The sequence below is a fragment of the Rhinoraja longicauda genome, chromosome 14 (assembly GCF_053455715.1).
Source record: "Rhinoraja longicauda isolate Sanriku21f chromosome 14, sRhiLon1.1, whole genome shotgun sequence".
NCBI lineage: Eukaryota > Metazoa > Chordata > Chondrichthyes > Rajiformes > Arhynchobatidae > Rhinoraja > Rhinoraja longicauda.
In genome coordinates, this window is record NC_135966.1 from 41,153,377 (window position 1) to 41,180,056 (window position 26,680).

General features: G+C 44.1%; 1 protein-coding gene across 1 annotated transcript in view; it reads right to left on the bottom strand.

Moving 5' to 3' along the window:
• Positions 1-979: 979 nt before the first annotated feature.
• mtnr1al (melatonin receptor type 1A like) overlaps positions 980-26,680 on the bottom strand; it is a 35,260-nt gene continuing 9,559 nt past the window's right edge. Inside the window, exon 2 of the mRNA XM_078411201.1 lies at positions 980-1,749. Within this exon, the coding sequence (XP_078267327.1) occupies positions 980-1,749 (770 nt within the window). The remainder of the gene's footprint in view (positions 1,750-26,680) is intronic.

Below are 26,680 nucleotides of genomic sequence, written 5' to 3' on the forward strand. Positions count from 1 at the left end.
ATTCGCCATCCTCTAACTGAAGACATTCCTCCTCATCTCCTGCCTAAAGGAACGTCCTTTAATTCTGAGGCTACGACCTCTAGTCCTAGACTCTCCCACGAGAGGAAACACCCTCTCCACATCTACTCTATCCAAGCCTTTCACTATTCAGTACGTTTCAATGAGATCCCCCTCATTCTTCTTAACTCCAGCGAGTACAGGCAAGGTGCCATCAAACGCTCATTATATGTTAACCCACTCATTCCTGGGATCATTCTTGTAAATTCTACCGACCCGAAACATCACCCATTCCTTTTCTCCAGAGATGCTGCCTGACCTGTTGAGTTACTCTCTCGCTTTGTGTCTATATACATCTACTTTATGGTTTAGGGATGTCCGTGAACTTACTGCATGTTTGTAAGCCACTCTTACTTCTTCTATATTTTGTTATATTTTCCAATAATACTTTTATTTAAAATTTAAATTTTCCAGCTTTGTCTCTCGTATTGCAATTGGTCCCAAGGAAGGACTTGACCCAAAAAATGATGGGAACAGGCCCTTCAACCCACTGAGCCCACGCAGATCATTGGCCACCCGTTCACACTAGGTCTAAATAATCCCACTTACATCACTCCCTGCACACAAGGGGTGATTTATAGAGGCTAATTAACAAGCATGACTTAGGGATGTGGATGGAAGTTGAAACACATGGAGGAAACCCACATGATCACAGGAAGAACATGCAAACTCCACACAGATAAAACCTGAGGTCAGGATCGAACCGAGGTCCCTGGTGCTGCAAGGCAGCAGCCCTAGCGCGGTGCCACTGAGGTGCACAGTGCTGTCAACCATCCCTTTCCCTCCATACATGCTGCCTGATGCACTGATTTCCAGTGGCATGTTGTTCTTTGATCATTTAAACAGATCAGTGATTGCCACAATTAAATGCGGCAGCAAATAAATATTCTCCATGTTACAGGCTGCACAGCAGCACGTTATCTTAGCAGAACAGATTGATAATTTGTATTATTATTTGTTTATACTCCCTTCTGAAATTGTGGTTTAAAACACCGTACACTATAGCATTCAAACAGCTGTTGAAGTATGCCATGAAATAGCTGGCGACGAAAAGCCCCTCTGGTATCGCCTTTGCCAACTTTGGATTAACCGCCACTCCCAGGCCGATGAGATTCAACGGCGCCCAGCAAATGGCGAAGAGCACGAACACCACAAACATCGTCAGGAAGTTCCGGAAGTCGTGGGGGTTTATTCTGGATCGGTTTTCGGGTTTAATTCTCCTCTTGACCCGGATGACAACGATCCAGATATGGAGGTAGCAGTACGAGACGATGCTGATCGGCAGAATGAAGTGAATGACGACGACGGTCACAGTGTAGAGAGAACTGACTGACTGAGCGAAAGTGCAGGAGTATATCCTGCGATCGTACTGCAGCGACTCCACAAAGAGATTGGGAATGATCGCTAAACACGTGAACATCCAGACCAGCAACACGTAGCAGGAGGTGCTGCGGTGGCTGAAGATCTTGTCGTATTTCAGACCGTGGCAGATGTAACAATATCTGTTGATTGCAATGCCGGTGATGTTAAAAATGGAGCCGATCACGCTCAGCCCCATGAGGAGCCCGCTCATTTGACAGTGGATGTAGCCATGCACCCATCCATTGTGAAGTATTGCCGTAAGTATGAGGGGGAACGGGTAGATCGCCACGACAAGATCAGCAATGGCAAGACTCACCACAAAGGCATTACCTATAAAACAAACACAGTGGGTTAGCTCAGCAGTAAACACCATGGCTTTTAATTATGTACCAGACCAAGTGGACCCGTTGGGACCAAACCTCTCCTGCATTGGTGCAGCACTCTTCTCTTTCCCCTCTCCCCCCTCTTCTCTCCCCCCTTCTCCCCCCTTCCCCTCCCTTCCCCCCCTCCCCCCTCCCCCTCCCCCCCCCTCCCCCTCCCTCCCCTCCCCTCCCCACTTCTCCTCCCCCCCACTCCATCCCCCTCAGGCAACATCTCTGGAGAAAAGGAATAGGTAACATTTTGGGTCGAGACCCTTCTTCAGACTGAGAGACAGAGATGCTGTCTGACCCGCTGATTTAGTCCAACTTTTTGTGTCTATCTATGGGTTTTAATTATGATAGTTGCATTAGAGTTGTTAACCCTATGCTGCCAGAATGCTTAAGGGAGACGCAAAGTGCTGGATTATCTTACCGGGTCAGGCAGTATCTCTGGAGAAAAACGATCCGTCACGTTTTGGGTCTGGACCCTTCTTCACCTTCTGCCAGAATGCTTCCTGCATTTAAGGGTTGCATCTGCGTCACCCATTCTCTCTCTCCTCGATGCTGCCTGACCTGCTGAGTTACTGCAGCATTTTGTGATACCTTCGATTTTGTAGCAGCATCTGCAGTTATTTTCCTACACAAGCTGCAGGTAGAGGTCAGATAGACTCCGATTGTGTTCACTGAAACGTCGGAAGTTGAGGGAGACTTCAAGGTTTCAAGGTGAGTTTATTGTCACGTGTACCAATTAAGGTACAGTGAAATTCGAATTACCATACAGCCTTATTAAATTAAAAAGCAACAAAGCACACAACTACATAACGGTTAACATAAGCAAGCACCACAGTGGATTCCCCACGTTCTTCACTGTGATGGAAGGCAATAAAGTCCAATCCTTCCTCTTTTATTCTCCTGCATCAGGGTGATCAAAGCCCCCACATCAGGGCGATCAAAGCCCCCACATCAGGGCGATCAAAGCCCCCACATCAGGGCGATCGAAGCTCCCGCTTCAGGGCAGTCGAAGCTCTTGCAGCTTGGAGTTCCCAAACTCGGTCTCTAACCAGAGACGGTGAGCTCCATGATGTTAAGTCCGCAGGCACCCGCCGTGGAGCTCTCGAAGTCGGTCTCCAGGAAAGGCCGCAAACTCCTCGATGTTAGGCCGCAGTGCGGACGGAGATACGATATGGGAAAAAATCGCAATCTCCGTCGAGGAAGGAGATTAGAAAAAGTTTCCCCCAGATACCAAACAATTCAATCAATTGATTAATCATTCTAAGACCCTATTTTAATTAGTGTTCATTGGGCTGCACCATAACTTCAAAAAAACAATTGGTCTTTGATCCCAATACAACTGCCTTTCTCCTGCTCTGACCCTGGGCAATTCACCAGTGATCTGTGTTCTTGTTCAAGCTAGAACCAAGCCAGAGCTTGAGTTTATTCCGCAGGATGCTGGTAAAACAAAACCAGATTGCAGGCACAAAGAAGTACTAGGTACTGTACAGAGACATAACTGGACTAAACAGCTGGCAGTACTAAACTCCAGTACTAAACTCCAGCAGTACTAAATTAACCTTCTGTGGCTGGAAGAGGTCAAGTTAGTCTTTATAAATCAGATCACCATGGGCATCTTTTCATTCCTGGTTATATTTCTTTTTTTATCCTGTTTATTATGTCACATAATTTACTGTTTTAGACAAAAATAATTTAAAATCGAGATTCTGAGCTGCATAATAGTTCTTCACAAACTGAACATGGGTTGCTAATTTATAACCAAATTGAATGTTGAAAGCACACAACAGGTCAGTTGTGCAGGTGTATGTGAGCTAAAAGATCAACTGACTCTTTCCCTGTTGCAGTGCAGTTCCATCTGTGCGTAGGAAGGAACTGCAGATGCCGGTTTATACCGAAGATAGACACAAATGCTGAAGTAACCCAACAGGGCAGGCAGCATCTCTGGAAAGTAATGACACTAAACGCTGGAGTCCTCCGGAGATGCTGCCCGAACTGCTGAGTTAATCCAGCGTTTTGTGTCCATTTCCATCTATGTTTTTAATTTGGATTTCCAGCAACAGCAGCTCTTTTTTCACTCCAAACATTGAATCAGAATATCTAAAAATATTTTTCATAGATTGAAGGTCACATTTTTCTTCCAAATATGTGTGTTGTTGTGTTATTCTTGAATATAATCTTATTCAATGGCTGCAACATCAATGTGGTCAGACCAGGGTAAATGTTTGGTGACATTTATGTCCAGGAACTCAAAGTTCTCAACCATTATGGGTGGACCACTGGCAAAGCAGTAGAGCCCCTGCCTTACAGCGCCGGAGATCTGGGTTCGATCCTGACTACAGGTGCAGTCTGTACAGAGTTTCTACTTTCTCCTTGTAACAGCGGGATTTTTTTCCGGGTTCTCTGGTTTCCTCTCACATTCTAAAAACGTACAGGTTTGTAGGGCAATTGGCTTCTGTAAGTTGAAAAATCAGAATCAGAATAACCTTTATTGTCATCCAAAAAAACAAGTCTTTTGGACGATATTCCGTTATCCACAGACCAACAATACGAGCAATAAAAATAAGCAATAACACACACAATCACAAACCAACACAAAACAAAACAAAAGAAACATCCATCACAGTGAGTCTCCTCCAGTCACCTCCTCACGGTGATGGTAGGCCAGAATGTCTTTTCTCTTCCCTGCCGTCTTCTCCCGCGGTCAGGCTATTGAAGTTGCCACGTCGGGGCGGTCGGGGCTCCCGACATTGAAGCCCCCGCCGGGCGGACAAAATCCCGTGGCCGGTTCCAGGCCGCGCCGGACGGTGAAAGGTCCGCGGTGGGCTGACCCGAGCCCCGCGATTCTGGGCGGGCGAAGACGCCGCAGCTACCGGAGCTCCCGATGTCGGCCCCCGCCCAGGGGCCTGTGAGCTTCCGACGTCCGCGCGGCCCGTGGCCCGCGGCTGAAGCCTCCGAAGGCGAGCCGCAGCCACACTCGCAGCGCCACCACAGCCTCCGAAGGCAGCCAGCTCCGCTGTTGGTGAGTACAGTCCGCGGGCTCTGCGAACCAGAGCCCCAGGTGGTCCCAGCTGGAGGCCGCCAGCTCCAGGTGTTTGGCCGATGGTAGGCCGCAGTGGGAACGGAGACACGACCCAGAAAAAAAGGTCGGGTCTCCGTTCGGAAGAGACAATTTTTCAGATCCCCCCCTCCCCACACAATAGTACACAACCACAAAAAACACTACATCACATCTAAACACTACTTAAATTATTGCATCGTATGGGAGGCGCATTCCCAATCTCGTTGTACCCCTGGGTACAATGATAATAAAGATATATTGTATTGTACTGTATTGTATTGTATTAAGACAAAAAACAACAAAAAACACAAAAGACAAATGGACAAATTGTCCCTAGCCTGTGTAGGTTAGTGTACAGGGTGATTGCTGGTCGGCGCAGACTTGGTGGCTGAAGGACCTGTATCTCTATGCCTACGTCTATGTGTCTAGTCTTCTCTGGCATGCATCCTCTACACACTTACTGATGACGTTTGTGACGGCAGTGGCATTCTCCTTGAATATGGACTCAAAGCGGATGCGAAGGATCTCATCTGTTTCATCAGGCCAGCACTAATTTCTTCCCATATCCCAAAAACGTATGGGCTGGCAGGTTAATAGGCCTCTGGAACCTTTCCCTAATGTGTAGACAATAGACAATAGGTGCAGGAGTAGGCCATTCAGCCCTTCGGGTAGAATTGGGGGGTGTTGATGAGAATGTGAGGAGAATAAAACATGAGTTTAATAGAGAATTAGTGTAAATGGGTGGCTGAAGATTGGTGCAGACTCGGTGGGCTGGAAGCCCTGTGGTGCTAAGACTCCAGTTGGTTTTCTTGCAAACCTGCTCTAACATGGTCAGATATCATCTGGTTATGCCAAGGATTCTGCATGCGCCAAAAAATTCACAACAATTTCTATTCATTGCTACTGTGAGATGATATGAGCAGCAATTTCCAACTATTCACTCAGAATTTTCTGTATCCTCTGGGGCAAATTTGATGTTCACTTTCAGACTCAAGAGCGAAACATACAGAGATTCTCCTGAACATACCCATGTAGCTAACACAAGAATAACAACATATTCATTCATCTATTTATAAAGCAGCCTTAATGTAATTGAAACTTCTCAGGGCATTTTCACAGGAGAGTTTTCACACCAAATAACTGATAGCAAGGCACACATAGGGATTTGGAGTAGACAATATCAAGCTTGGGGAAGGAGGCTGGTTTGAAGGATTGTCTTGGTGGGAAAGGAGAGGGAGAGAGGTGAAGAGGGTTTGGCAAGTATATCTAGATGGTAAGAGGTTTGGAAGCTGGAGATGAGTTCACCGTCGATGATGAATTAAGGTAGGGACTGAGCAAGAGTTCAAAATTGTAACAGCGCAGATGGGAGGTTACAGAGGGAGGAAATTATGGCAAAAGACTTTGGTCCTGTGGCGGTCCCTGGGTATCAAGCCACTCCTTGGGTCAGCCCCCTCGGCACTTGACGGACAGGCTTAAGGGGTTAAGACTCAGCCCGTTGGGGGGAGTGGTTTATCCCTAGGTGGACTTCGCTGTGAGTCGAAGCTCACAGCCAAATAAAGAGCTTTCGAAACCTGCCTGGCATCCAGCCTTTTCTCTGGCCTCCGCCAGACCACTACAAGACTAAGGGGGAGATGTGAAAAGAAGTTACCGATATTAAGAATATTAAAAGTGAGATATTGTCATGTAGAGGTATAGGGAGCAGGTGGTGAGAGTCATGTACAAGATGATTTTGGAGTCCATGAGGAAAAGTAGATGAGAAACTAATGATGGCTTTAAACCAGCCTTCTCTTTTCTTCAGCGTACTGGAAGGTGTGAAGTTCAGGAAGAAACACTGTTAGCACATTCCTTCCTTCTTAAATTACCTCACTGGAATTTTCATTAAAAAATGTTAGTTGACTCATAAATTTTCATCTTCTTTCTGTGCGCAGAGATAGCAGCTCATGGTTTACAGCCAGACCACAACCACGCTGAGCAAATTTAATTCATCCAGATCTTCAAATCCTCCTGCTTAGCAGTAAAAGGAAAATAAACAGCGGAGAATGTGTGGCTGCACTCCAGAATGATCTATTACCCCAGCAAACCACGCTGAGCAAATTTAATTCATCCAGCTCTGCAAATCCTCCTGCTTAGCAATGAAGGCAAGAAAAACACTGCAGAGAAAGCGTGTCTTCACTTCCAGGATGACTACCTTTGATCGAACTTTACTGGGCTTTATCTAGCACTTAGTCACGCTATTCCCCTTATCATGTATCTGTACACTGTGAATGGCTCGATTGCAATCATGTATTGTTTTTCGGCTGACTGGTTAGCATGCGACAAAAGCTTTTCACTGTACTTCAGTACACGTGACAATAAACTAAACTATAAATGATGTAAACAATCTATTACCCCAGAAAGGGAGGAGGTAAAGGTGCTAACTGCCAGCTCCTTCATTCCCAATTAGGGATATCATTTGTGCAGAACACAAGTGGAATTTCCTTACCAGTACAAGTCAGTAACGTGTCGGAAGGCACTGCAGATGCTGGTTTAAACCGAAGACAGACACAAAATGCTGGAGTAACTCAGCGGGACAGACAGCATCTCTGGAGAGAAGGAATGGCCGTTGGTTTGGGCCAAAACCCTTCTTCAGACTGAAGGATGAGAGGAGATCTTATCGAAACGTATAAGATTATTAAGGGGTTGGACACGTTAGAGGCAGGAAACATGTTCCCAATGTTGGGGGAGTCCAGAACAAGGGGCCACAGTTTAAGAATAAGGGGTAGGCCATTTAGAACTGAGATGAGGAAAAACATTTTCAGTCAGAGAGTTGTAAATCTGTGGAATTCTCTGCCTCAGAAGGCAGTGGAGGCCAATTCTCTGAATGCATTCAAGAGAGAGCTAGATAGAGCTCTTAAGGATAGCGGAGTCAGGGGGTATGGGGAGAAGGCAGGAATGGGGTACTGATTGAGAATGATCACTATAATCACATTGAATGGCGGTGCTGGCTCGAGGGCCGAATGGCCTACCCCTGCACCTATTGTCTATTGTCTATTGTCTATTGAACGGGAAACGAGGGATTTAGACAATGATGTAGAGAGATATAGAACAAATGAATGAAAGATATGCAAAAAAAGTAACAATGATAAAGGCAACAGGTCATTGTTAGCTGTAGCTAGGTGAGAACAAAAAGCTGGTGTGATTTGGGAGGGATGGAAAGCGAGGGAATGCGGGGGTTACTTGAAGGTAGAGAATTCAATATTCATACCACTGGGCTGTAAGCTGCCCAAGCACAATATGAGATGTTGTGCCTCCAATTTGCATTTAGCCTCACTCTGACAATGGAGGAGGCCTAGGACAGGAAGGTCAGTGTGGGGATGGGAAGGGATGTCAGTAACATGCTGCACAACACCTCTCTTCTGTGTTGTGATGTTTTAGATCGCTTTCATATCTGTCTCAATCACCACCCTCTGGAAGCATGTTCCAGGCATTCACAACCCTCTCTGTGTAAAAAAAACATCCCACCCATCCCCTTTAAACTTTGCCCCTCTTACCTTAAAACTAAGCCCTCCAGCATTCGAATTTATCATTCTGGGAAACAGGTTCTGACTATCTACCCTATCTATGCCTCTCATGATTTTGTACACTTCCATCATATCTCCCACAGCCTCTGGCATTCCAGAAAAGACAACTCAAGTCTGTCCAACGTATCCCTGTAGCTAACATTCCCAAATACAGGCTTCATTCTAGTAAACGTCCACTGCACCCTTTCCAAAGCCTCAACATTCTTCCTGTAATGGGGTGACCAGAACTGCATGCAATGCTCCAAATGCAGCCTAACCAAAGTCTTATAAAAGCCGGGAATATTCAAATATTTGTTTTAACTTTTTTTTAATTTCAAGAAAGCTAATGGCATGTTGGCCTTTATGACAAGAGGAGTTGAGTATAAGAGCAAAGAGGTCCTTCTGCAGTTGTACAGGGCCCTAGTAAGACCGCAGCTGGAATACCATGTGCAGTTTTGGTCTCCAAATTTGAGGAAGGACATTCTTGCTATTGAGGGAGTGCAGCGTAGGTTCACTAGGTTAATTCCTGGAATGGCGGGACTGTCGTATGTTGAAAGACTGGAGCGACTAGGCTTGTATACACTGGAATTTAGAAGGATGAGAGGGGATCTTATTGAAACATATAAGATTATTAAGGGATTGGACATGTTAGAGGCAGGAAACATGTTCCTAATGTTGGGGGAGTCCAGAACCAGGGGCCACAGTTTAAGAATAAGGGGTAGGCCATTTAGAATGGAGATGAGGAAAAACTTTTTCAGTCAGAGAGTTGTAAATCTGTGGAATTCTCTGCCTCAGAATGCAGTGGAGGGCAATTCTCTGGATGCTTTCAAGAGAGAGCTAGATAGAACTCTTAATGATAGTGGAGTCAGAGGGTATGGGGAGAAGGCAGGAACGGGGTACTGATTGTGAATGATCAGCCATAATCACATTGAATGGCGGTGTTGGCTCAAAGGGCCGAATGGTCAACTCCTGCACCTATTGTCTATTGTCTATAAAAATCTTGTGAATGAATAATGAAATAGCAACCTCACAAGACATGAGAGACTGTCCTCATAATACCAAAGTCTTTTGCCATAAATTCCTACTATCCTTATAATTATAATTATCCTGAGAATATCCTTATAATTATCCTTAGAATTCTGTAGCCAGACAATTTGTACAACAGTTGCATTTATAAGCTACCCTTAATGGAGCAAAATATTTCAGAGGGTTATTATCAAACAAAATATGATTACTTGGAATCATTGTTAAAGCTCAGAAGAAACTGTTTAGCCCTTTGTTTCCATAATACTGCTTTCAAAGGGCTATTCCCCCTCCCTTTCCCCAAAGCCCTGCAACATTGTTGAAGTGTACATACAATGTTCTTCTAAGAGATATTTCTAACTCTGCTCACATCACCCATACCGGCAGTACGTTTGAGATTGCAGCAAATCGCGGTGTGAATTTTTCATCGCGTCACCTCTTATTCTTTCCACAATTATCTTCGCTCTGCCTCCTTTGATTACTAACCCACTTGCTACTGAAAACTTTTAATTAAAAATTCACTTGCAGGGTGTGGCTCTCCCTGGCAAGTCTGGAATCTGATTGACTTTGAATTTTCAGACTGTATCGGAAGGCAATTGGGAATGAAGCACACTGCTGAGAGTCTGGAAGCAACATGTAGGTAGGTGTGTGAAGGGTGCGGTAGAGTAGCTAGTTGTTGTATGGTGTTCTGACCGTCTGAACAACAGTCGGCTGTGTCTGCAGAATGGCCGCACTCACAGATTTCATCCCTTTGAAGCAGAGACCTGATGCAGGTACAAATGGCTCATTAACATGCGGGGTCTGTAATGCGATGAGCCAAGCCAAGACATTAGGAGCCCAGCTCCCAATGAAAAATGCATCAAGGGTGGCACGGTGGAGCAGCGGTAGAGTTGCTGCTTTACAGTGAATGCAGCGCCGGAGACTCAGGTTCGATCCTGACTACGGGTGCTGCACTGTAAGGAGTTTGTACGTTCTCCCCGTGACCTGCGTGGGTTTTCTCCGAGATCTTCGGTTTCCTCCCACACTCCAAAGACGTACAGGTATGTAGGTTAATTGGCTGAGTAAATGTACGGGGATCGCTGGGCGGCACGGACTTGGTGGGCCGAAAAGGCCTGTTTCCGGCTGTATATATATGATATGATATGATATGATATGAGACCCGGGTTCAATCCTGACCATGGGTGCTGTCTGTACGGAGTTTGTACATTCTCTCCGTGACCGCGTGGGTCTTCCCCGAGTGCTCCGGATTACTCCCGCACTCCAAAGACGTATAGGTTTGCAGGTTAACTGGCTTTGGTAAAAATTGTACATTGTCCCTAGCGTGTAGGATGGCATTAGCATACTGGGTGATAGTTGGTCGGCACAGACTCGGTGGGCCGAAGAGCTGTTTCTGCGCTGTATCTCTAAACATAGTGCAGGCTTCCATTGACCTACTGAGTGGGAGGCTGTTCAACGCCTGGTAAACGCACAGTGATGGGCCTATCTGCCAATTGCTCTGGACAGGCCTCACAAGAAAATCTGCTCCTCTGTGGGCATGCAAGTTATCCATTAGCAACTTTCAGACTTAGAGTCATAGAATCATACAACACAGAAACAGCCCTTATGGCCCAACTTGTTCATGCCGACCAAGCTAGTCCCATTTGCCTGCATTTGGGTTGTATCCCTCTAAAACATTCCTATCCATGTACCTGCCCAAGTGTCTTTAAAAATGCTGATACAGTACCTGCTTCAATTATCTCCTCCAGCAGCCTGTTCCATATATCCACCACCATTTGAGTGAAAAAGTTGCCCCTCAGGCTCCTGTTAAATCTTGCCTATCTCACCTTAAATTTAAGTCCTCTGGTTCTTGATTCCTCTGCCCTGGGTAATAGATTCTGTGCATTCATCCTATCTATTCCCCTCGTGATTTTACACACCTATATAAGTCCACCGCTTAGCCTCTTGCACTCCAAGGAATAAAGTCCCAGTTTGCCCAACCATTCTCTTTAGCTCAGGCCTTTGAGTCCTGCCTTGTAAATCTTCTCTTTCCAGCTTAATGACATTCTTGTTACAGCAGGACGACCAAAACTTTAAAAAATACTCCAAATGTAGCCTCACCAGCTCTCACCAACTTGCTCTGTGGAAAGCAGATACAAGAAACTGCAAATGAAAGGACACAAAATGCTGGAGTAACTCACCGGATCAGACAGCAAGAGAGCGTGGTAGATGGCTTTTTGGGCTTGGGACACTTATTCATGATGTCCGACTCACTCAGCTACTCCAGCATTCCAAGCTAGAATTTATTATTAGTCCATATTTTGAGGGAACCATTGGAAAACACGTGATTTCATGCACCAGTATTCATACAATGTTGGTAAGTCCAAGAAGTAGAGACTGGGATTTGTTTCTGCACCATCGAGATCAAGTGATTTGCAGAGGATGAAATCTTTAAAATTGTCTGGGAGTTTGGTCATGGGGGGAAGGCATCTACATGGACGGAAGCTACAAATACTGCAGTTGTCGGAAACCTAATGTAAAAACAGAAAATGCTGGAAATACTCAGCAAGTCAGAACTGGGAAAAAGGCAAAAGAAGCTTGTTAAGCTGCAGAAAGGGTGACTGATCATCTTTGACCTGAAATGTCAGCTCGATTTCTCTTCCCATAGATGCAGCCTCTTTCCAGCATTTTCTCTTCTTTTTTCACATGTACACGAGAGATTTTTTTATAACAGGTGTCAAACATTGCAAATTATGTTAAAAGTAGCTGACAGATCTATACCGTACATATGCAAAATGGATAAAGTATTGATGCCGATTGACGTAGTCGGTTGCCATAAGGGGCAATTTACAGAAGCTAATCAACCAACAAATCTGCACGCCTGTGGGATGTGGGAGGAAACGCACATGGGCACAGGGAGAATGTGCAAACTCCACACAGACAGCACCCGAGGTCATGATCAAACCCTGTCCTTGAATTAAACCCATCTGCAATTTGCAAAGCTTCAGTTCTTGCAAAACCTCAGGAGAAAGTAAACAAGATTTTCTCATTGGTCTGCACCTTTCTTCCACTGAAGTTATAGCTGGAGAGATGAGATCAACCTGGGAACTTTGTTTTACGCGTGAAATAAGATTGATTCGAAGCTGAACCGGTGATTGAACCGGTGACCGGCCTTAACGACTACCGTCCGGTAGCACTCACACCGGTCATCACAAAGTGCTTGGAGAGACTGGTCCTGCAGCACATCAAAGCCAGCCTCCCACCCACCTTCGACCCATACCAGTTTGCCTACAGAGCAAATAGGTCTACAGGGGATGCCATCGACACTGCTCTTCACACTGCACTGACCCACCTTGAACACCAGGGGAGCTATGTGAGGATGCTCTTCCTCGACTTCAGCTCTGCCTTTAACACGGTCATCCCGAGCAGACTGGTCACCAAACTTTCTGACCTTGGATTTTCCCAAACCATCTGCCAATGGATCAAGGACTTCCTGACCAACCGCCCCCAGACCGTCAAAATAGGCCCTCACCTCTCCTCCACCATTACACTGAGCACCGGCTCACCACAGGGCTGTGTGTTGAGCCCCATCCTTTACTCCCTCTACACTCACGACTGCGCCCCCACCCATCCCACCAACACCATCATCAAGTTTGCGGATGACACGACTGTGGTTGGACTCATCTCAGGAGGAGATGAGACAGCCTATAGGGATGAAATCCAAAGGCTGGCAGCATGGTGTTCAGTGAACAATCTTGTCCTGAACTCCTCCAAAACAAAGGAACTTATAATTGACTTCAGAAAAACCAGTGTAGAATACGACCCACTCTACATCAATGGGGTCTGTGTGGAAAGGGTACCCGCTTTCAGGTTCCTGGGTACGCACATCGCAGAGGATCTTACCTGGTCTACCAACACCATCACCACAGTAAAGAAGGCACAGCAGAGACTCCACTTCCTGAGGATCCTCAGGAAAACCAACCTGCAGGAGAAGCTCATGATGTCCTTCTATCGCTGCTCCATCGAGAGTGTGCTGGCATACTGTATAACCACATGGTATGCCAGCTGCTCAGAAAAGGACAGGAAGGCCCTTCAGAGGGTCATCACAACGGCCCAGAAGATCATCGGCTGCTCACTGCCCTCCCTGGAGCACCTGTTCAGCCTACGCTGCCTCAGTAGAGCAGGCGAAATAATAAAAGATCCATCCCACCCCGGCCACCGTCTGTTTGTTCATCTGCCCTCTGGTCGACGTTTCAGGTCGATCAAATCCCGAACAAACAGACTTAAGAACAGTTTTTACCCCAGGGCCATACGAGAACTGAACACTACCTTTGCACTAGGCAACACCGTTAAAAAATCTTGTACTTAATATAATTGTATTTATTTGTTTTTGCATTTATTGCATATATGTTTGTACGCACCGTCAGGATTGGCTATTTTTTAATTTCGTTGTACTCGTTGCAATGACAATAAATGAATATTATTATTATTATTATATTATTGCTTTTGCATTCTTTTGCTCTCCAGCATTTGCCTTGCATCATTGCTTTCAAACAACTCCCGGAGATTAGGCACTAGGCACTTGCCCATCATAATGTAACTTGTACCCAAGAGGAATTCACATCAGAGAGTCTGCAGACATGTGATACTAGGGCAAGCGTTATTGCATTGAACTGACTCCCTTTATTTCTCAAGCTATATTCAGGGAGAAATTCATGTTTTTCTTTCAAACTAATGTTAGTGTCTACTGAAACAAATCAAATTCTGTTTCTGTAAAGAAAAACGTCAGTGAAGCTGGAAATAGATTTCCTGAGTCTGATGTCAGACAAGCTATTGTCCGAATTATTTCCAGAAGGTTTGAAACATCAAAGATATAAATGAACACTAGACATTCCCTTAGTTTCTCTGAGCTATAATAACAAATTACTCAGACTCGGCCAACGAACAGATTTATTTTATCCCATGAGCAAGCAACAAGCCCATTAGGCTTCAAGGATGCAATGATCCCTGAAGATGTCATAAAACCGTAACTTTTGCAATTTAGAAATCAATATTTTATTGCATGAATCCCTAAACACCATGTTACTCCAGGGTTCTGCAATTCCTGAGGCTTTTGAGAATGAGAATATCTCTGTCTCCAAAGGAAGCACCATGTTCTTTCCATATTCACGTCAACCTCCACTGGATCATAGCACTGACCTGCACACGAGGGACTGTTTACAATGGTTGATTAACCTGTCAACTCGCACGTCTTTGGCACATCAGGGTGCTCTGGCTTCCTCAACATGCCCAAGGCGTGTGTTGACAGGTTAATCAACCATTGTAAACAGTCCCTCGTGTGCAGGTCAGTGCTGTAATCCAGTGGAAGTTGACGTGAAGAGAACACAACAGGATTAGTGTAGGATTTGTGTAAACGGGGATTTAAGGGTTGGCACTGGATAAATGAGATGAAAGGCCTGTTTCTGTGCTGCAGAACTCTATGATTACAATACTTAAGGGCTTTGGAGTGGTTTGAAAGATTTGAGGAAAATCTTTAGGACTGAATTGTGGAAGTGGTGTGCAGTGAAAGGCTGCAATATCACCTATTCAATTTGTACAAACAAGGACAATTTTCTGTGTCAATGAATTTGAACGGACGATGAAGGGAAATTGGAGCGAAGCTGGGGAAAATGTTGTGAAAAAACAAGTAGTCCTAGAAAGAATGTAAATCTCAATGTGTAGGAAGGAACTGCAGATGCTGGTTTACACTGATGATAGACACAAAATGCTGGAGTACGTCATCGCAGACAGGTCAAGGTTGAAGGTGGGTTGTTGGAACTATGAGGCAGCAGCTCCACTGTTCCTTCCAAATATCTAGCCATTTTGTCGAGACCTCTTTGCCTGCATCCCACCTATTGAATAACACAGGATTTTGAATTAGATAGGATTTTGTTAGATAGGTATTTCCTGGTCAGCACTGACTATGAGGGCTGGAGGACCTGTTTCATGCTGGACGATTCTATGACTCTAAGTTTTCCAGATCTAGTTTGATCTTTGTTCATCCCTCCATTATGTGAGGGCATTGAAATACATAAAGCGAGTGTTGGTTTGAAACAATTATTTTCTGTTTTGTGACTGCAATCAGCCTGCATCCATCGCCTTGAAAATTTAGCCAAGGAATCAGCGAGTTCTCTCAATGAAGGTTATTAATAGCTTCGCCGGTGTAAAGGTCATATCTTTATTATCAGTGTGCAAGATGTACTTAAAACTGAAATAGTGAAGTGTAATTAATAATTCATATAATGAATTCCATAATCTTTATAAAATTATAAAGTATAATAGGAGAAAAAGTCACATTTCCAAGAGTGGAACATTTTGAAAGCATTCACAATGACTGGCAAAGATTTGCTTCATCAGCTGAAATGGAAGAGTCAGAAGGTTTTTCCATTGTTATATCTTTAATATCATAATTTGAGGGTATTTGTCATCGTTTGGTCTTTGAACCAGTGATTTTGGAATAATGGAGGAGTGACAAGGATAAATAATGTGAATATTTTTTTCACAATTTGTGTAAATTGATTCTGATCTTTTTGTCAAGCTGGCAACTATCATTTATCAATCCAGATCCTTGCAGAAATGACAACAGGACGATCAAGGGAATAGCCTGCTGTTGAGTCTGCAAATCACTGATGACCCCAACAATCTTAAAAGGACTAGAAACCCAAAGAATCCACAAAGTGCTGGAGCAAGTCAGCAGGCCAGGCAACATCTCTGGAGAGCATGAATAGGTGACGTTACGAGTCTGGACCTTTCTTCAGACCGAAGAAGGGTCCTGACCTGAAACGTTGTCTATCCATGTCCTCCAGAGATGCTGCCTGACCTGCTGACCTACCCCAGCACTCTGTGTCTGTTTTTGTAAACCAGCACCTGCAGTTTAAGACGGCACGGTGGCATAGGGGTAGAGCTGCTGCCTTACAGTGCCAGAGACCCGGGTTTGATTCTGACTACAGGTGCTGTCTGTACAGAGTTTGTACGTTCTCCCTATGACCACATGGGTTTCTCCGGGTGCTCTGGTTTCTTCCTACACTCCAAAGATGTACAGATTTGTAGATTAATTGGCTTCGATAAATTGTAAATCATCCCTAGTGTGTAGGGTAGTGTTAATGTATGGGGTGGTCATTGGTTGGCACGGACTTGGTGCACCGAAGGGCCTGTTTCCACGCTGCATCACTAAAGTCTAAAGTTCCTTATTTCTACAGAAAAGAAAAGAGATAGCAGATGCATCAAGATTCTGTTTCTTTTTCAAAGAACTTGCTCTATTAATAATAATAATAATAATGCATTACATTTATATAGCGCTTTTCATACACTCAAAGACGCTTTACAAAGATTTAAAGAACATAGGGAAGTGAATAAATAGATAAATAAGTAAACGAACAGAGAAAGGAGACAGAAGGTGAGGTGGCCTTCAGTGGTTGAAGGCAGTACTGAACAGGTGAGACTTCAGTGATGTTTTGAATGTGGTGAGTGAGGAGGAGTCTCTGACGATTTGGGGTAGTGAGTTCCATAGGGTGGGAGCAGCGATGGAGAAGGCCCTGTCCCCCCAGGATCTGAGTTTGGTCCGGATGGGGGGGGATAGGAGATTGGCAGCAGCAGAGCGGAGGGTGCAGGTGGGAGTGTGCCTGTGGAGGAGGTCAGTCAGGTAGGATGGGGCCAGGTTATGGAGGGCTTTGTAGGTCATGAGGAGGATTTTGTACTGGATTCTCTGGGGGATGGTTGGTTGTTGAATGGTTGTTGGTGTGCAATGGCCATGCACAGGAAAATAATGAATGCACAAACATCTTCGAATTTAATGAACTGGAATGGAAACAAGTTATCCTCATTGCCTTTCAGAAGCCTAGCAAACAAATTAGGTAATCTTGTACAATTGTTCTGTAACAACGAGATACTTAGAAACCCAGCGGCTAATTTAATTTTTGATTGTTAAAATACAAGCTATAAAATTACAGCAGAGGGTTCAAGAGGCATCACTGAAACATTGCAATATTCTGAACTCGAACATGACATGTTCACTGAATTATAATTATTAGTCTGTGTATAATGGCTGCCAAAATCCACAATCTAGTGTGTTTATTTAAAATCAGAAAATGTTGGCAATTTCCAGGCTTATTAGCAGGTGATGAATATTATTTGGGCTTTCAGTTCTAATTTAATGATATACTGTATACCCACAGTTAGTATCATGTATCTGAAGGATTACACAGCTTGCTTTCTGCTTAATCTTGTCTACATTGTGAGGGATTCTTCATTAATATCATTACATTACTGCAATAAACACTACTGGTTTGATTTGTTGGAACTGTTTGTTGTCTATTTAGAAACCAAATAAATATGATTTGGTTGAAACAAAACATTAACACGAATTGAGGACAGATTCATGAATTACAATCGAGATCTGAGGACCATAGGTTTAAGGTGAAGGGGGAAAGATGTAATGAGAATCTGAGGGCTAACGATTACACAATGGTTAGTGGGTATATGGAACAAGCTGCCGGAGGAGGTAGTTGAGCCAGGTACTATTGCATTGTTTAAGGAACATTTAGACAGGTACTTGGATAGAATAGTTTTGGAGGGATATGGGCCAAACGCATGCAGGTGGGACTAGTGTAGATGGGACATGTTGGTCAGTTGGCTGATGGGCCTATTTCCATGCTGTATGACTCTATGACTCCATGAAGATTACAACTTTGGCAAGGAGTTACTTTTGTAAAAGGGGACACGAGAGGCAGCAGATGTTGGAATCTTGAACGAAAAACAGTCCTTCCTTCCTCTGGCTTCATGTTTCACGCCTTTCTATCCTTATCTCACACTTTTTATCTTTTCATCTCTGGCCTTAGTTGAATCAACTGTCAATCAATCCACCGCCCCACCTCACCTGTATTCACCTATCATTTGCCATGTTTTGTCCTGCCCCCACCTCTCCCAGATTTCTGCCCACTACAATCAGTCTGAAGAAGGGTTCTGACCAGAAACATCATCTATCCATTCCTTCCAAAGATATTGTCCTGACCTGCTGAGTTACTCCAACACTATTTGTCTTTTTTTGTAAACCAGCATCTGCAGTTTCTTGTATCTGCGAAAAAACAAACAGTTGGAGGAACTCAGCAGGTCAGGCAGCATCTGTGTAGAGAAATGTACTGAAGAAGGATCCCAACCAGAAATGTCATCAGTCGGAAAAGGAACCTGACCAGAAGCATTATGGATGCTGTCTGACCTGCTGAGTTCCTCCAGCAGTTTGCTTTTCATAAAAGAAGACTGGGACTGATTGTGACCTGTGCTGCCATCTACTGTTTAAAACGTGCTCACACTCAATGGGATGAGTCAAATTCATTTGGAACTCATGCACAAATGCCATGGTGTCAACCAGGTAACCTGTCTCAAACATATTATGATCCAAAAGCTAAATCTGGATAAGAGCTGAACGTATTAGATGTGCACGTGAGAGGGGATCTTATAGGAACATTTAAAATTATTAAAGGATTGGACAGGCTAGATGCAGGAAAAATGTTCCCCATGTTGGAGGAATCCAGAACCAGGGGTCAAGGTTTAAGAATAAGGGGTAGGCCATTTAGGACTGAGAAAAGGAAAAATCTTTTCACCCAGAGAGTTGTGAATTTGTGGAATTCTCAGCCACAGAAGGCAATGGAAGCCAATTCACTGGATGTGTTCAAGAGAGAGTTAGATATACCTGTAGCTCTTAGGGCTGACGGAATCAAGGGATATGGGGAAAAAGCAGGAACTGATTTTGATTTTAGATGATCAGCCATGATCGTATTGAATGGCGGTGATGGCTCGAAGGGCCGAATGGCCTTCTCCTGCACCTAGTTTCTGTGTTTCCATGGAGGTAAATACCACTGGACATCAGGATTGAGCCAAGGTTACAGGAGCTGTGAGGCAGCAGCTTTACTGGCTATGCAGCTGTGAAACTACTGAAGGATAGTCAATTGGTGGTCAGAGTTTCTGCTACAGTGATGTTCCAACCCACATTGTTCAGTCAGAATGATAACTAATGAGATTACCAACAAAATGAAACCCTTGACTCCTTTGTTTATCTGTTGAAAGAGACAAAAGAGATCATTAAATACCTCTTGTTTGCCTCATTATATTCGGAGAAAATGGCAAATTACAAAAGCAGGATAAATTGAGGCGCGAGTGGAATAAATTTATGAATGCACTTAAGTTGAGGAGTACTGGATACATTTAAAACAAAGGTTAAGGGGTTAAGTGATCCAATTGAAGTAATTAAAATAATGAAATGAATTTAGAAACCAGATGAGTCATTGCAGTCTTAAAATGCAATCCAAAGCAAGTGAGCATCGTGCTAAAATAAGAACAACGATAATAATTCTAGGTGAGACATCTTTACATAAATGGGAAATTTAGTGGAAAGCAATGCTTGAGAGGAGGAAAGGAGGGAAATAGAAAAGGGAAGTCATTTTACTTTAGTTTAGAGACACAACGTGGAAACAGGCTCTTCGGCACACCGAAATCACCCACAATACACTAGTACTATCCTACACACCAGAGACAATTTAAAGAAGCCAATTAACCTACAAACCTGTACGTCTTTGGAATGTGGGAGGAAACCGGAGCGCACGGAGAAAACCCATGCACACGGTCACAGGGAGAGCATACAAACACCATATAGAAACCACCTGTAGTCAGGATTGAACTTAGGTCTCCGGCGCTGTAAAGCAGCAACTCTACTGCTGCGCCACTGTGCCGCCCTTGACAAGACAGAGGGTGGCCATGCAAAGGATGGAGTAAACTCACTGATCCAAATGGCATTCCTGTATTCCAACAACAGTTGACAAAAATACCATGCATGGGAAAAGAATAAAAGGTTATTGTAAAAGGAAAACAAGTTGTATTTCATTTATTCGTACCTGGGATATTGGCTGCTCTTTAAAAGGCAAGCACGTTCTGTTCATTAGTAATTGCCCTTGAGCAGAGGCGGGTGAGCCATGTTCCTGAACTGCTACTGATCTTGATGAACCGCCTATTGCAAGAGTACCTTCTGAGCAAGGCCCTGTAGGATGGGAGTTCCAGCACTTAGACATACGGACAATGGAATAATGGAGAAATACGTCCAAGTCAGATAGTGCTGGCTAGCCCATGTTACGCTTGTCCTTTTGTTAATCGCAGGTTTGGCAGGATTTGTTGAAGTTGTACTGGCAAGCTGCCAGAGCAGGTAGTTGAGGCAGGTACCATTGCAACGTTTACAAAACATTTAGACAGGTACATCGATAGGACAGGTTTGGCAGGACATGGGCCAAATGCAGGCAGGTGGGACTAGTGTAGATGGGACATGTTGGCTGGTGTGGGCAAGTTGGGCCGAAGGGCCTGTTTCCATGCTGTTTGACTCTATGACTCCACGACTCTATGACTCTAAGTAGCAACAATGTATTTTGTAAACGCTGCAGTCATGTTGAATCATTCGTGGGGGGAATGATTCTCATCACCCATAATGACATAGATTATCTCTTGCTCCAGCATTTCTTTGGCTTTAAAAGTATCACCCTTGCATTCACAGTGTTACTTATCTCCACGTCTATTTTACTGACTCCCTGAATTCCACTGTCCTGACCTCTTGGACATTTTCAATTATAATCGTTCCACATTTGAAAGTGCACTGAAGAAGACTTACACACATAAACACATCCATAAGCATTAGAATTTTCTCTACAAAGTGTTCTCTCTCTCTCTCCCCCAAAATAAATTAAAACTAAGGAAGTTGAGCTGATGCTGCAGCTATATTAACACAGTTGGGCTGACACAGAGTAATATCAAGAGCAAATCAAAAGGGAATTAATAGTAATATTCCTGGATCAAGCTCTGATACAATTTTGGAATACTTCATGCAAGCAATTTCTTTGTTTGGTTAGACTATCTCATCCCTTTTGGGTTTGTCACTGGGTCAAGTATATTTATTTGTAATACGATGTTGCCAGAAGGTAGCTACAACTGCAACAACAGTGTCTCTCTATCTCCTCTGAATTCCTTGAAACTGTGATTTCCTCATGCAATGCAGGAAATCTGTAACTGTTGAGGCTGCAAGAAATGTCACAGGATCACTCCTTCCTTTATGGTTATAGCTGTGAGTTGACATTGCAGTCTAATAATCAGGGTGGCACAGTGGCACAGCTGGCAGAGCTGTCGTCTTGCAGCGCCAGAGACCCAGGTTCGATCCTGACCTCGGGTGCGGTCTGTGTGGAGTTTGCATGTTCTTCCTGTGTCTGTGTGGGTTTCCTCCGGGTGCTCCGGCTTCCTCCCACTTCCCAAAGATTTGCAGGTTTATAGATTAACTGGTCTCTGTAAATTGCCTCTATTGTGTAAGGAGTGGGTGAGATAGTGGAACAGCAGCTTGTGAACAGGTTTAGATTTTTTTTTAGATTTAATAATAATAATAATAATAATAATGCATTACATTTATATAGCGCTTTTCATATACTCAAAGACGCTTTACAGGGATTTAGAGAACATAGGGAAGTGAATAAATAGATAAATAAGTAAACGAACAGAGAACGGAGACAGAAGGTGAGGTGACCTTCAGTGGTTGAAGGCAGTACTGAACAGGTGAGACTTCAGTGATGTTTTGAATGTGGTGAGTGTGGAGGAGTCTCTGACGGTTTGGGGTAGTGAGTTCCATAGGGTGGGAGCAGCGATGGAGAAAGCCCTGTCCCCCCAGGATCTGAATTTGGTCCGGATGTGGGGGGATAGGAGATTGGCAGCAGCAGAGCGGAGGGTGCAGGTGGGAGTGTGCCTGTGGAGGAGGTCGGTCAGGTAGGATGGGGCCAGGTTATGGAGGGCTTTGTAGGTCATGAGGAGGATTTTGTACTGGATTCTCTGGGGGATGGGGAGCCAGTGGAGTTTGTAAAGGACGGGGGTGATATGGTCACGGATTGGGGTGTGGGTGAGTAGACGGGCAGCGGAGTTTTGAATGTATTGAAGTTTACTGATGATTTTTGAGGGTGCGCCATAGAGGAGGTACAGCGCAGAAACAGGCCCTTCGGCCCACCCATCGGAGTCCCTAAGGCAGTTCATCGTTGTCTACAACCTCGTTCTGGCAGCTCCTGCGACGGTGCTGGTGCCAAACTGTAACAGCTCTGCTGTTCCTTTGGATCGATCAGCGACGTGGAGATGGGGGACGTGCTGCATGGGCAACAGCCTGTCCTTCATATAACATCGCCCAGGCTTGCATCCGACCACACATCAACGCTGCTCTAGCCTAGGTTTGGAGCAGGCAGCCAATAACCAGGATGCATCACCCATGGTCAGCCATGACCAAAGGGGGCCTTAGATATGGTGGCTTGTGATTCCATGGTCTGCTACTCTTGAGTATTCATACTAAATGTGTCAAAGAAGGGATGTGTCTAATGTATCTATGACCTAGAGAGAAGAGATAGCTGTTGAGAAGAATGTAACCTCATTGGGAGCAGGAAAATATTTCCAATCATTATTTGCTGTTCATCACTAGCCTAATCAGTCTTTCACAATTAGTTTAATTTTTGAGTGTCATCTTTATCTTCATGTGTAATGAGAAGTAATGACAGGTTAGGATTATCTTGTAACCATCGGCATCTTTTAATTGTGAAACCGTATTTAAAGAGTGGAGTGACCAATGAAGAAATTCCCTTTATCTTCAATTGTAGTTTTGGCTAATGCAGTGCACTCGTTTACTAGTCTGGTGTGAAACAAAAGTTGGACTTGTAAATTGTTTAACTAGGACATAAATTAAAAATAGTACAAATCCATCTTTGGAATTATTTGCAAGACATTGATGTGAGGTCATGTTGCTCCATATAAAATGTAGGTTGGGCCACATTTGGTGCATTGTATGCAGTTCTGGTGGCCACATTACCGAAAGGATATGGAGGCTTTGGAGAAGATGCAGAAGAGGTTTATCAGGATGCTGCCTGGATCAGAGGTTGTTCACTATGAGAAGTCGTTGGACGAATTTGGATTGTCTTCTCTGGAGCATCGGAGGTTGAGTGGCCACCTGATCGAAGAGTACAAAATGGTGAGAGGAAGGGATAGGATACAGTGAGAACCCTTTTCCCAGGGTGAAAATAACTAAGACAAGAGTGCAGGGCTGCAACGTGAGGGGTGAGGGGGGGAGGGGGGGGGGGGTTTAAAAGATACGTACTGGGCATGTTTTATAATATGGGCAGTGATGGGTGCATGGAACCCACTGCCAGAGGTTGTGTGGAGGCAGATATGATAGTGGCGTTTAAGAGACTTTTAGATAGTCACAATAATCTGCATGGAATGAAGGGATATTCATCACATGTAGATACATCATTAGTTTAACTTGGTATCATGTGTCGGACAGACAATGTGGGCCGAAGGGCCTGTTCAATATTCCAAGTAACAATCTAGAACATTTAAATCTGTGGAATTCTCTGCCTCAGAAGGCAGTGGAGGCCAATTCTCTGGATGCTTTCAAGAGAGAGTTAGATAAAGCTCTTAATGGTAGCAGAGTCAGGGGGTATGGGGAGAGGGCAGGAACGGGGTACTGATTGTGAATGATCAACCATGATCACATTGAATGGCGGTGCTGGCTCGAAGGGCCGAATGGCCTACTCCTGCACCTATTGTCTATTTAATTGCTGTCTGATTCCCACATCTTCTCAGTAGATAACAACTGAACCACACAAATAACAACAGTCAATTGTGCACATAAATCGTCAACCAATTGTTAATGAAATCTGATGTACATAATACTGCTTTTAGGTGGAAATTGTGCATTAAAAGCACACTAGACACACACATAAATGGGTCTGGTTTCTAGACTAATATTTTACAAGAGTAGGAAGTTGAAAACTTAATGCGATTGCATTTCTTTGACAAATAATGGCTTTGTGAATCTGAAACTAAAAGTTAGCTGAAAGTGGTTGAAATTAAAATCACACCATCAAAAGCTTAAAGAATGCTTTGAGCTAGTCAATAGTTTAAAAAAGTTGCTCATCATGGTGATTTACAATAGACAATCGATCAATTGCTTGACAGAATAATGATATTGTTTACGATTTTCTGAGGGAATGCAATTGAAAAGTCAACTAATGGATCACAGATGTTCCACAATCATGTCTTAAACTGTGATTTGTAGGTTAAACTACAAGCCGGAGAAATGGACAAGATTGAAAATTCAGTGCAGGAACAATATCTGATTTATTGTAACAATTGTGGAGGTTTATGAAAGATTTTTTTTTTCTTTACAGTTTTGGCTTTGAGTTGGTTTGCAAGGAAGAAAATAAATCAACAGATCAAAAATGTAAAATATTGTTAATATAGGTTAAAATTTACTTGAAATTTACTTGCTATTGAGGGCGTGCAGCGTAGGTTTACTAGGTTAATTCCCGGAATGGTGGGACTATCATATGTTGAAAGACTGGAGCGACTAGGCTTGTATACACTGGAATTTAGAAGGATGAGAGGAGATCTTATCGAAACGTATAAGATTATTAAGGGGTTGGACACGTTAGAGGCAGGAAACATGTTCCCAATGTTGGGGGAGTCCAGAACAAGGGGCCACAGTTTAAGAATAAGGGGTAGGTCATTTAGAACTGAGATGAGGAAAAACTTTTTCAGTCAGAGAGTTGTGAATCTGTGGAATTCTCTGCCTCAGAAGGCAGTGGAGGCCAATTCTCTGAATGCATTCAAGAGAGAGCTGGATAGAGCTCTTAAGGATAGCGGAGTCAGGGGGTATGGGGAGAAGGCAGGAACGGGGTACTGATTGAGAATGATCAGCCATGATCACATTGAATGGCGGTGCTGGCTCGAAGGGCCGAATGGCCTCCTCCTGCACCTATTGTCTATTGTCTATTGTCTAAAAAGACACAAAGTGCTGCAGCAAGCAGATCACACAGCATATCTGGAAGAAATTGATAGACGATGTTTCGGGTCAGGACCCTTCTGCAGACTAATATACCTGAACTGATTGTGTAGCTCGATTGCAGTATGTAGGTAGACGCGAAAAGCTGGAGTAACTCAGCGGCTCAGACAGCATCTCTGGAGAAAAGGAATAGGTGACGTTTTGGGTCGAAACCCTTCTTCAGACACAGAATGCATTATGTAGGGCTGTGTAGCTGGAAAGACTGTTGTACAACAATTCCTTATTCAGATTGTTTGGGCTTGAAGTCATTGAGGTGAAGTGCTAGATTTGCGGCACAGTGGCTGCTGTACAGCACCAGAGACCCGGGTTCAATCCTGACTATGGGTGCTGTCTGTACAAAGTTTGTACTTTCTCCCTGTGATCGTGTGGGTTTTCCTGGTAGGAAAACAAGAAAGATCAAAAACATGCTTCAGGGAAGGTCTATGTCAGGATCAACAACACATGAGAAGTTTAGTTTAGTTTAGAGATACAGCATGGAAACAGGCCCTTCGGTCCCTCCGAGTCCGCACCAACCAGCAGGGATCGCTGCACATTAACTATCCTACGCACACTAGGGACAATTTTACACATACATTAAGCCAATTAACCTACAAACCAGTACGTCTTTGGAGTGTGGGAGGAAACCGGAGCACCCGAAGAAAACCCACATGGTCATGTGGAGAAGTTTCACTCACACATAAATTCTTTAGTTTAGTTTAGAGATCCAGCGCCCTACTGCCCATTGAGTCCGCGCCGACCAAAGATCGTCCCGTACACAAGCACTATCCTACACTAGGGACGGTTTACAATTCACGGAAGCCAATTAACCTACAAACCTGGACGTCTTTGGAGTGTGGGAGGAAACCGGAGCACAGAGTATCATGCATTTTACAAATTGCTTCTTTGAAATTATACTTTATGTCACATATAAATGAACCGTCTCATCAGAGGATTTCTAAGCTAATATGTTTTATTCATATTCAATATCACCATTTATACAAATAGATTTTCTGCATTGTTCATCTCTAATTATTTCTCTTCCTCTCAACAATTTACTCTTACGTAAAGATCAATGGCTGCCTCGCCAACAGTCTGTCTGTCCCTTCCTTCTTGTGTTTTAATAATATGTGTTAAATGTATGTTTTTAGTACTCTTTAGCATGCTTTATGTGGGGGGTGGGTGGGGGGTGGTTGGGGTAAACTTTTTTTCTAATCTCTTACCTCAATGGAGATGTGATTTTTTTTCCGTATTGTATCTCCGTCCGCACTGCAGCCTAACATTGAGGGATTGGCGGCCTTTGTTGGAGACTGGTGTTTGAGAGCTCCACTGCGGAGAGCCTACGGGACTTTAACATCACGGAGCCCACGATCCCTTTGCCAGG